Consider the following 12,271-nt stretch of genomic DNA (forward strand, 5'->3'; position numbering starts at 1 on the left):
CCCCTCCTCTCTCAGCTCCTTCCTTTTCAGGGCCAGCCAGGGCTCACCTCTGTCTCTGTCTGACCAGCTTTCAGTAGTCTGAGGCGGCTCCGGGGAGTTCTGAACCCTCCAGGGCTGAGGGGAGGAGCTAGCTCTGTCAGTTTACTCTCCAGGAAGAAGGTGCTCCCAGCTAGCCGAATGGCAGGTGTGACCTTGGTAAAGGTGAGGGGAAGTAGGGGGTGTGTGTGTGTGTGTGTGTGTGTGCGTGTATGTGTGTAAGACTGAGGGAGGGAGATGGATATGGGCCAAGAGGGAAAAGGGTGACTCGAAGGGGGAGACCTTAGGATCGTGGTTGCCCTGAAATCTCTGGAGCTGGGAACACCCATAAATAGACATACAGTGTTGCTTGCATGTCTGCCCCCTCCAAGCACCCTCCACAATGGGCACAGCTGGCACCCACATTAGCACACTCCACACACTTTGGCATCCATACATGGTTTGCAGGGCTGTCCTCCACCTGACGTGTTTGTGGGGAGCCCAGAACCTGTCCATAGTTTCCATAGGAGCTTGTCGGAACTGTGGGTGTCGGTATGGTTGAGGGTGGGGACAGCAGAGAAGACACAGAATAGCCCTCTTTGTTGTAGGATCCTTGCTAGTTTAGGGGGAGAGAGGAACGAGGGAAACCCAGAGTCAGAGTTGATGGCAGCCAGATTGAAGAGGGAGAGGGAGAGAGTTGACAACTTGGAGATACTCCTCCTCCCCAATTCCACTTCCTACTGCCCTGTAATATAAGGCTTTGAGCAAAGGTGCCTCACGACCCCCTAACTCTGCCAGTCTCTCACCCCCCCCCCCCAATTCCCATCCCACTATCAGGTCTGTAAAGTACTTTTTTACTCCATGCTATGAAGACAGACATAGGAACAGGCCCAACATACAGGAGGATCACAGGCAGCATGAGGGACATTTCCTCTCCCCAGCCCTCCACCCCCAAAAGACTGAGGCATCCTGGCCATCCAATGGTTTCCCCCTCACCTGAAAGGGTCCAGGGAAGTGGGATGCTGTGTAGCAGGGAACCTATCCACCCCTCCCTGGAGAGCCCTCTCGTGCCATGGGGGAATAACTCACTGATTCGGGGATGGGTGATGTAGTTTCGTGTGACTGCCTGGATGTGTTCCCCAGCTGCAGCTTCTGCTCCGAAGGTGCCCAGGATGTCACTTGGCCTAGACTCTACCTCAGTTGCCATTTCCCGGCTGGTCTACTCTCAGCAGTGGAGATGGATGAAGCCAGGGCAGTCAGCAGTTAAACTAAGAGTCTGGGCTGGAGCTGGAGAGGGCTGCCTCCTGCCTGCCTAGCTCAGCCCCTTCCTCCTCCTCTTTTCCACACTTGTTGACAGTAAATGGGAAATGCTAGGCTTTCAGAAGGCAGCTGTTCTCTCTGCCCCAGAGGAATCTCCTATCTCCTCCCCTCTACTTAGATCCTACCCCTTCCTTAAGGGCTACCCCTTTGGATAGGATCTCAGAATCAGAGATGTATCCCTGGAAGGCACCTTAAAAGTCACCCGGTCAAATCCCCTTATTTAACAGATGAGGAAACTGAAGCCCAGACACATTAGGTGATTTTCCTAAAATCACACAAGATGTTGACAAAGCCAGGATCTAAATCCAGGATAAAGGTAGCTAGATAAAGGGAAAAGGGAGATGTAGGGAGGGGGACTGTTTGGAGGTTGTTCCCAGGAGTTCCTTTAGGGAGACAAGGATGAGTTCTGAGGAAATGGGGTCATTGCCACTGATAGAGAAGGCTTTATACCCTGGGGCTGAAGCCATCTCCTTCTTTAGTTGTGTTAAGGTGCCATTTGTCTCTCTACTAGATTTTTAGGCCCCCCGGGGGCTGGGACCTCTAAGGTGTATGTGTGTGTGTGGTACTATATCTCCTTCTCAGAGCTGAAGGGTTCTGTCTTCTCATTCTTCCTAACTTTCCCTATGCCATACAAAGAAGTGTGGTTGTGGGGGCAGTGACACTAGCAATTTACAATGATGATGATGATAGAAGTGATGAGGATTGTGATAACTATGATTGTGATCAGGATGGGCCATGGCATTGGTGACAGTGATTTTGACATGGATAGTTGTTGGGCATAGTGATATTTGGATGGTGAGGATATTGATAATGACGAGGGTGAGACAGTGTTTTTGATGATGATAAGAACATTAATGGGGATGAAGGTAGTTATGATGAAAGTGACAATAGTTATGATGATGATGGTACTGATATATTTATAGTGATCATGATGGTGGTGGTGGTGGTGATTGTGTATTTGTAGTGATAATGTTGGTGGTATAGTTATGGTAATGATGGTAGTGATAATGGTAATGATGGTGATGCTAATGATAACATATTTATAGTGATAATGGTGATGGTGTTGCTGATGGTAATAATGGTGGTGATGACTGTGATGGGGATCACACTTCATAATGTTAGTGTGGATACTGTGTTATTGATGATGGAAATGGTGATGATAATGAAGGGTGGTGAAGAGAGAGTGTCAGTGAAGGTGATGTCATGATAGAAGTGATGATAGGGATGGTGGTGAGTGAGGACACAATATTTTGACCCTAGGGATTCTGTGATTCCCCTCTTAGGAGAGTAGACCCACATTCTTTTTTACTGAAGGTATACTATGAAAGGCAGAGAATGATGACAATGATTATCTTACCCTTTCCCTGAGGTTGAGACTCATCTCCTAGGATTCGAGACTCGTTGTCTACCATGCACTAACCTCAGCCATTTATTTTTGGTTATGCCATCTGCATTTTTCTTATTGGTTCTTAGATCCTTCCATGTAATGTACAACATTGCAAAGCAATCTCCCTCTCCACACTCCCCGCCATTTCCCACACCCCACTTATCACCATATCATCACCCCTGGAACACTTTTCCAGGCCTGCTCTCCTGGAGCATAAAAGTGGAGGCATAAAAGTAAGGAATCTCTTATTGCCTGTTTCTGTAGGATCCTGCCTTGTGCCAGTTGAAAGGTAGGTTCAGGAAAGGTGGCCCCACTATGGGTCCATTTCCCTAAATATGGAATGTATTGGCAAAACTTCCAAGTTAGCAAATTTTGTCCTCACTCCCCCCATCCTCCCCTTTCTGAGCCTATTTCTTCCATCTTATCACCCTTACCACCCACATTAACTTAGGGACTGAATGCATTCCTCCCCACCCTACCTCCCTAGGTAGTTATCATTTTAACAGAGAAAGAGTAGTGATGAACTCAAGGGGATTGTGTGTTAATGATGGAATTTCAGGCACTGTGGCACCTGGGTGGGGGAGATATTTTTGGAAGGGAGGAACCTTCCCTCATATCACCTTGTGTAAGCAACCACATCCTCTGCAGGGGAGGCCAGCTGTGGCATCTACATGTTAAGAGGGGCCCTGAACACACAGAAGCCACCTTCCAGCACATATAGGAAAACCAGCACTCTGGCTCTACTTCCAACCATTAACCCTCTCACTCTTCTCAGAACTCTTTGCTCTCAGTTCAGCTCCTACTAAAAGGGCCTGGAGAGGATGAGGAGAATGAGGAAGGAAGGAAGGCTTGAGGATTAGAAGTCTGGTGGGAAGGGCAGGGCAGTTATTTTATCTCCTTCATTCTTGTGCCTTTCCTTTTATTTGTGTGAGAGACACATACTTGCACACTCACTGGAGTGAGCGCACACACATACACACACACACATACACACAAACCGCCCAGACATTTGCTTGATGAGTTTTTTCAGCTGGGAGAGAGAGATTAATGGAGAGTGGGAAAGTCTTTCTCTCCTTACTCCCTGGCTGGGGTAATGGGGTGGAGGGACAAATGGAGGTGTGATGGGGAGGGAGTGTCAGTGTGGGGTAGGAGGTGGTTAAGTTGTGTTGGCCTTCTTGCTACTAGGGCCACTGTTTTTCCTTTCCAGTCGACTGTATGGCTCAAAGGCCGAAGTGCCCAATTCATACCCACTGGGCAAGTCCAGGAGTGAGGTTGTGGTGAAACAAAGTGGAGGTGGTGGGGGTGGCAGCCGAGGAGAAGTTGAGGCTGAGGCCATTTGGGGCCCAATTAGGCTAAAAGGGGCTCCTGCCTTGGGGGGGCTCTCAGTCGGGCTGTTCCCCATGAGGTTTGAAGAGGAGTTCCGGGGGAGCCCCAGGGTGGTGGTCCCGTTGCTGGTGGTCAGGCCTGGTGGTATGGAAGTCAGGGCCAGGAGGCTAGAGGCCCTGGGGACTGAGAGAAGACGTCCCTGCTCCAACAGTCGCAAGATGTTGGATGTGGCAAACGCCTCAGAGGTGGAAGTTGATGAGTTCTTCTCTGAGTCCCGGCTCTGGTCCTTCTTCTGCTTTGTCCGGCGGTTCTGGAACCAGACCTTGACCTTGGTGAGGTGGAAGGAAGAGTAGAGGGGAAGAGAGAAGTCGGGAGTCAGGAACAGCAAGAAATACAGAGAAGACAAATGAGAGGGAGAGAGAGTGGGAGACATGAAAACAGAAACGAGGGCGGTGACGAGAAGCAATGGTTTTGGCCAAGCCAGTGAGAAGATGGGGAAATATTAGATGGCAAAAAGGAGAGAAGGTGGTGATGAGAGCAAGAAGGAGGGATTAGGAAAAGAAGGGAGAGAGAAGAGAGACAGATTCTATTAAACAGGCAACCAATGACCTTTTTGGGGTAGAGCATCCAGAGGTCTCCCTAACTTTTGTCCCCCTACTTCCCTCTGCCAGTCCATCTTCATCCTTAAAAATTTCTTCAATGGAGAATCCCAATGCCTAAGGGTAGGTAGCCATCAGAACTACTGAGCTGCTTTGAATCGCTTATGTTCATGGGAACAGAGATTCAAAAAGTCATAGAATCTAGAGCTGGGAAAGACCTTAAAGGTCATCTAGTCCAGCCCTACCATTAATGAATGAGGAAAAAAAAAAGGCCTGCAGAAGGGAAAGGACCCATCTGACATCATAGAGATAGTGGTCTCCCAGAGGTCTCATCCTAAACCTGTCCTAACCTTAATGTCAACATAGTGCCCTAGAAATCACATTGGTTTGGGAGTCAGGTGATAAGAACTCAAAGTTTGGCTCAGCCTCTTGCTACCTTGTGTGGCCCGGGACAAGTCACACAACTTCCCTGGGGCTCAGTTTCCTCATCTGGAAAAGGAGGGTGCTGGAATTCATGGTCTCTAAGCTTCTTTCCAGATCTGTGGTTCCAACAGGAATGTGGCTCCCATCCCACCCCTCTCTGGGCTTCCTTCTGAAAAAACAGAGAATTGTGATGTTCTGGCCTTCTGCTTTCCAGTCTGAAAGACTTCCAGAACAGGACACCATGGTTACTAGAGGCTCCCTCTGCTGACCATTCTCTAGAAAAGCATTTGGCATTGAGGACTCTGGATGTAGGTATAGTGTCTGTAGCTCCTGTTCTGGGATGAGGAGTTTATAAGGCAATCCAGATCCAAGTTACATCCTGAAAATGCTACACGTTATCTTCATCGCAATTATCATCACCATCATTTCTACTATCATTTAATCACCCCTATTACCATCATCATTGCTCCCAATCATTATCGTTCAAACTTCCTAAGGGCAAAAGCCTGGTCTTTCCTCATCTCCTTTTCTCCCTTATAGCATAGCCTAGCGGAGGGCTAGGCACATGAGAGGTGCTCAGGACCACAGAATCTGAGAGGTGGAAGGAAATGAAGTAGTCATGTTGTATGATCCTTTTTATCATAGGGCCAGAAGATACCTTGGAGACCATGTAGTTCAACCCCCTCATGTTACAGAAGAGGAAACTGAGTCTCAGAGAAGTGAAGTGACTTACCCAGCCAGGGTCATACAGGTATTAAGGAAAAGAGGCAGGATTTGAACCTACGTCCTTTGATTTCAGGTCACTACCTTTCTAGGCATCTAGTTTTAACTCACGCATGAACAAAGATCCCCTTTACATCATAATCAACATACGGTCATCCAACCTTTACTCCAAACTTTCAGTGAAGGGGAACACCCTACTACCCAAGGCATACCCTCCATGTCTGAAGAGTCATAATTGGTATGATGTTTTTGGTTACGTTCAACCTTCATTTAGCACAGTGCCTGGCACATAATTGCATTGTGGTTCAGTTGTTTCAGCTGAGTCTGACTCTTTGTCATTCTATTTGGGGTTCTCTTGGCAGAGATACTGGAGTGGTTTGTCATTTCCTTCTCATCTTACAGATGAGGAAACTGAGGCAAACAGGGTGAAGTGACTTTCCCAGGGTTTCTGACATGAGATTTGAACTCAAGAAGATGCGTTTTCCTGCCTATAGGTGGGATGCTTTATGCATGATGGCGCCACCTAGCTGTCCCAAGACTTTACAATTGTTAAAGTTTACCTTATTAGGGTCACAGACAGGGTGCAAGGTATATACAAAGACAAAACTTTGGGAACTAGGTTATATTTTGAGAACATTTTCCACAGAAAATAATAGTAATAATACTTTAAGATCTGCAAAGCAAGTGCTTTACAAATATTATCTCATTGGAACCTCACAACAACCTTGGGAGGTGGGTGCTGTTATCAGCCCCATTTTATAGATGAAGAAACTAAGGGAGACAGAGGTTGAATGACTTGCCTAGGGTCAACCCATTGAGTAAGTATCTGAGGCCTGATTTGACCTCAGGTCTTTGGGACTTCAGGTGTCTCTATCCATTGTGTCACCTAGATGACTCTAGACAAAATATACACTAAATAATCCACAGTTATTTCAAAAGGGAAATCATATTCATAACTAGGGATGGGGAAGGGTGTCTGGAAAGGCCCTCTATAGGTGGAAACACCTTAACTACGTCTTAAAGGAAGCTAGGAGATGAGGAGGTAGTGCATTCCTGTTGTGGGGGATCACCAGTGCAAAGACTGCAGGTGGGAGGTATAATGTCTGCTGTAGAGAGCCAATAGGTCAATTTGACTATCACAGAGAGAGTGTCTGAAGAGAAAGAATATGAAAGGCATGTGAAAGTCACGAATGGAAAGGCTAAGGATTTTGCATTTCAGCCTAAAGTCAATGGGAAGCCTTTGAAAGCTTTTTAGGTAGAGAAATTCAAATGAGAACAACTTTCTCAAACCTACCAGATTGGAGAACATGACAAAAAAGGGCAAGGCTTATTGTTGGAGGGGCGGTGGGAAGACAGGCACCAAGTTGGAGCTTGAAGTGGTGGCCTTCTTGTGGGCAATCCCAGGCTTCTTTAGCCATAGCTTTCCTAAAAGTAATGAAGACCTAAGAGTACACTGATGGTGAAGCTGGGAATGGTCTAGCCATTCTGAAAAGCAATTTGTAATTACAACCAGCTCATCTAAACTGCATACTTTGACCCAGTGATACCAGTCCTAAGCATATACCCCGAAAAGATCAAAGAACTGCTAGACAAAGACCCCAATATTTATAACAGTCCCTTTTATTGTAGCAAGGAACTGGAAACAAAGGGGATATCTATTAAGTGGGGGAAAGCTGAACAAATTATGGAATCTAAATGCAATGAAATATTTTTGTTGGTTTTGTTCAGTTGTTTCAGTCGGGTCTGACTCCTCATGACCCCATTTGGGGTTTTCTTGGCAAAGATACTGGAGTGATTTGCCATTTCCTTCTCCAGCTCATTTTACAGATGAGGAAACCAAGTCCAATAGGGTTAAGTAACTTGCCCAGGGCCACACAGCTAGTAAGTATCTGAGACTAGATTTGAACTCAGATCTTCCTGACATCAGGCTAAGCACTCTATCCACTGTGCTACCTAGCTGCTCAATGGAATATTACTGCACTATTTAAAAAAATGACAAAGAAAATGATTTCAGAGAAATCTGGGAGACTTATATTAACTGATGAAGGTTGAAGTAAGCAGAACCAACTAAAACAGTGTCAACACCGTAAAGACAAAAGACTTTGACCCACCATGACTCCAGAGCAGCTCCCTCTTCACAGAAGAATGGTGGATTATAGGGGCTAAAAGAGACATACCTTTTGAGACTTGGCCAATGTGAAAATTTTTTGCTCAACTATTTATTTGTTACTAAGCAAGGCTTTTACATTTAGTGGGGAAAGAAAAGATGTTGGAGGTGGGAGAGATGAATAGTGGTATTGATGTAAAAAAATAGGAAGAAAAAAAGAAAAGAGCTTCAATAAAATATTAAAAATACACAGACATGAGCAGAAGAGAGTTCAGAATGGAGCACAAATACAGAGAGCAGGGTTGATACTTTAGTGTTAAATTTAATATATACTTAAAAAAAAAACCCGAGTGAATCTAATAGAGATTTGAGGACTTACATGTAATCCCCTTTTTTTGTGTTCTTCTTTGCATAACAGAAATGCTCATGTTTGTTGATATTTGTTAAGTTCAGAATTTTTAAAAAATAATTTTTTTTTTTTTAAGAATGAACCCTTGGGTCAGAAGCCAGAATTAGAGTCCTCACAACACCAGGGCTTTCATTTCTCTTCCTCTCAGCTTCTTTATGTGTAAAATGAGAATGATGTTAATTAATAATTCCCAGCATTTATGTAGGGCTCTTTGCTTTGCAAAGCAGTTTACAATTTTTTTAATTCTCAAAACAACCCCGAGAGGAGTGTGCTGTTACAGTTGAGAAAACTGACATTTAGGAAGATTGTGACTTGCTCAGGGTCACTAGTAAATGTCTAAGACTGGATTTGAATTCAGGTCTTCTTGACTCCTCATCCATTTTTCTCTATAGCTGCCTCCTGGGGCTGTTGTGAGGGAAGCATTTTGTATTCCTTAAAGTGAGTTATTATTTATAAATCTTAAGATGATGTACAAGTGTGAGTTCTAATGGTGATGATGGTGATGCAAGCACAGGTCATAATAATGACATATACAGGGAGTACAATAATTTGGACTACCGATGAATTGAACAATGCTCTCCAGTTCCATTGCAACCTTCTACAGGAATTAATTTGGATGGCAACCAGAGGCATTGTGAAAGACGGAAAAAATGAACTTCATCTCAGCTGTACTCAGTGCCATATCAGTTTTGCTAAGTGGAGTCCCAGGATGACTTAAAGGGACCCAGGATTTGGACCCAGGGATATGATAGGAATGAAAAGGAATTTTGGACCCTAACTAGGATAAGAGTTGAAAATGAGGGAGCCTGAGCAGTAACAAGTGAAAGGAATCAGATATTTAGAACTGGAAGGGAGCTTATCAGAGTAATCCCCACATTTTACATATGAGACAACTGAGGCTTACAACTCTGCCCTCCCACCTCTGTCATCCTTTAGTACCCATAGGTTGGGGCTGGTTTCTTGGCTGTTAAGGCTGGGCCAGCCAGATGGAGAACAGTGGAGACTCGTGAGCCCAGGTGCTTCTGCCTGGCTTATTTTAAGCTCTATAGGAGTAATCAGGGAAAACAAACTGTCACTTCTCAAGCCTGATCAGTGACAGCCATTCTGAAGGAGGAAAACAGCTTGCTAATTAGACTGAATCACCCCCTTCCTCTCTCTTCCTCTTGCCTTCCTGTTTGTGCCTCCTCTTTGCCTCTCTCTTTCCCCTTTCTGATTTCCCTTCCTGCTCTCTTCCTTTCCTCTCTTTTTCTTCCTTTCCTTTTCCTTTTCCTTTTACTGAATCTATAATGTTGACTTCTTGTGATTTGTCCTCTGGAGAAGGCAATGTGATAAAATAGAAGTGCATTGAATTAAGAGCCAGGTAGGTGTCTGAATGCACTCCCCTTCTAGAGCTCTCTTAGTGCCTTTTAAATCTGAAACATTCTATCTTTTGGCATCCTGAGTCAAAGTTCTGAACATCCAATCCTAGTTATGGCTCTGAGATCTAGGGTTCTCTTCCCAACAGGGGCCTCTTTGAAGATAAAGAATGAAACTTCATCATTCAGGGAAACCATACCTGGAACCTTGTATTTGGCTCTGGGGACCATTTTTTTTTTGGGGGGGGGAATAATATGGATAAGCTGGAGAACATGTAGAAGATGGAGCACTGGGTGAAGGAATTGTGGAAGTCATGTGGAGAGGGGATTTGGTTTATTCTGCTTGACCCCAGAGGTCAGAACAAGGAGCAATGGATAGAAGTGATGGAGAGGGAGATTTCGGTTCACTGTAAGGGAAAACTTCCTAACAATCCAAATTGTCCAAAAGCCCAATGGGCTGCCTCCAAGGGAGTGGGTTTCCTGTTATTGGATGGTTTCAAACAAAGCAAGGGTGATTACTTGTTGGGATGTTGTCCAAAGCATTCTTGTTGATTTAGACATCCAGGGTTTCTCATCAGACTATGGGCTTCCAGAAGAATCAGGCAGAACAATAATCAGAATATCAGGCTATGGGAGCAAGGGAGGATGGAGAAGAGTACTCCTTGGAGACTCTTACCTGGGTTTCTGAGAGGTTCAGTTGGCGAGCCAGCTCAGTCCTTTCTCTCCCCACAACATACTGACACCTCTGGAACTCCATTTCCAAACGGTACAGCTGCTCAGCTGTGAAGGATGTCCTAGTCCTCTTTGGTCGATCCAGGTCGAGACCCTTGGGGAGGACAATTTCCCGGATGGTACCCTTGGCATCTGCAGGAAGTAAGAAGGAGGGCAAGCTCATTAGTTGACAGGCATGTTTGGAGACCATCTGATTCATGGATAGGAACCTGAGGTAGGAGGTCTAGGACCAGGGTGGAAGGGAGCTTGCCCTGGGAGTTAAAATGACAGAGGAGACAGAAGCTCTCAGGAAGGCACCTGGGAAGAATTCCCAACACGTTTCTCATCTGGGCCAAACATGTGGAAGAAGAGCTCTCAAAGAGTGTGCCAGCTAACAGAGGATGAATGACCACTTTGTGAGAGACGCCTCTCGTTACCTGTGTGACCTTGTACAAGTCATTTGGATTCTGGATTAGCTTTCTAGACTCTAAAGTGTTGCACTAAATGGCTTCAAAGTGCCGTCTAGCTCTACAAAGGAGGTCTGGTGAGCCGAGGCTGCTGAGGAGCAGCCCCCGGTGAGCAGGAGGGTCCACTTGATGAAGCAGAATTTGAGCTCCTGCTCAAGTACCACGGTGTACCCCCGCTTGAGGGGTTGGGGCAGACAGTCGAGGCTGCTGCAAAGTAGGGGCCAAGCACTGCTGTTCCCATTCCAGGGGAGTGCCTTTTAAATTGTATACAGCTTAAAACTGATACCTTGGGACAAAGCTCTCTTCACTCCATCCTGGTTATCACCCTCTGATTGGGTGAGCTTGAAATTCCTGCCTGAGTCTAGATTTCCATACGATGACTGGTTCTGTCTCCATAATATTATTAGGGGGTGAGGTGAGTGATATAGGTGAGAAGCTGCCTACCCCATTCTAACCAGAAGGGACATGGATTACCCAGCAAATATCCCCTAGCGCTAGGTAATGGCATCTCTTGCCCGCTTTGTGGGGTTGGATCAGAAGGCAGAAGGCAACCAGGGATAAGAGTCAGCAGCTCGATTCTGCTAAGCAGCAGCTGCAGCAGTATGAAGACAAAACAAGCAAGAAAAACCCCAAGCCATTCCAGAATAACAATTTATTTGGCAGGAAGTATGCTACAGCGGGAAAAACCACGGATTGTAGAGTCTGAAGACCTAGGTTTGAATCCTGATGGGACACTTAACTACCTAGATGATTTTGGGCAAGTCACTTAACCTCTGTGGGCCTCAGTTTCCTCATCTGTGAAACGATAGGGTTGTGCTAGAAGGCCTCTAAGCTCCCTTCCTGCTTTAAATCTGTGCTGCATTTTTAATGGGGTTTCTTAGCTGGCAAACTTAGTGCATCTGTATTTCAGCAAGGCATTTAACAATCATAAACTCACAAGAACATTTCAATTTTCCAAAGCACTTTCTAGCCAACACTCTGAGAAGTCATGCAAGTACCATTAAAGTCCCTTCTTTCTTAGAATCTTATGATTATGTATTGTCTCCATTTTACAGATGAAGAAATTGAGGCTTGGAGAACTTAAGTTACTCGACAAAGGCCATACATCTTAGAAGGAATAAACATAGCACACAAACCCAGGTGTTCTAACCCCAAGGACAATGTTCTTTCCAAGACACCACCCAGAGTCTCCCTTCCAATGTTCTTTTGGGCAAAATGGATTTGATCAGGCTTGATGATAGAATGGATTAAGTGGATTCACAGTAGGTTAATTGACCACTCCAATTCAATTCAATTCAATTCATAATATCATGGATATAAAGCTGGAAGAAATTTCAGGCCTTATTTTACAGATGAAGACATTGAGAACCAGCGATGTTAAGTTCAAGGTCACATAGTAAGTCTCTCTCTCTCTCTCTCTCTCTCTCTC

The 12,271-nt window shown here is 45.3% G+C and overlaps 2 protein-coding genes across 2 annotated transcripts in view; both read right to left on the minus strand.

The window, feature by feature from the left end:
* The window catches only part of ATP6V1B1 (ATPase H+ transporting V1 subunit B1), a 41,493-nt gene extending 37,849 nt beyond the window's left edge, over window positions 1-3,644 (minus strand). Inside the window, exon 1 of the mRNA XM_021001055.2 lies at window positions 1,105-3,644. Within this exon, the coding sequence (XP_020856714.1) occupies window positions 1,105-1,222 (118 nt within the window). The 5' untranslated portion in view covers window positions 1,223-3,644. The remainder of the gene's footprint in view (window positions 1-1,104) is intronic.
* Window positions 3,645-3,730: 86 nt separating this feature from the next.
* The window catches only part of VAX2 (ventral anterior homeobox 2), a 29,052-nt gene continuing 20,511 nt past the window's right edge, over window positions 3,731-12,271 (minus strand). Inside the window, exons 2-3 of the mRNA XM_021000996.2 lie at window positions 10,341-10,528; window positions 3,731-4,376 (exon numbers count right to left, since the gene is read on the minus strand). Coding sequence (XP_020856655.2) covers window positions 3,879-4,376; window positions 10,341-10,528 — 686 coding nt within the window. The 3' untranslated portion in view covers window positions 3,731-3,878. The remainder of the gene's footprint in view (window positions 4,377-10,340; window positions 10,529-12,271) is intronic.

Source organism: Phascolarctos cinereus, unplaced genomic scaffold, assembly GCF_003287225.1.
Source record: "Phascolarctos cinereus isolate Bilbo 61053 unplaced genomic scaffold, phaCin_HiC Scaffold_2;HRSCAF=192, whole genome shotgun sequence".
Taxonomy (NCBI): domain Eukaryota; kingdom Metazoa; phylum Chordata; class Mammalia; order Diprotodontia; family Phascolarctidae; genus Phascolarctos; species Phascolarctos cinereus.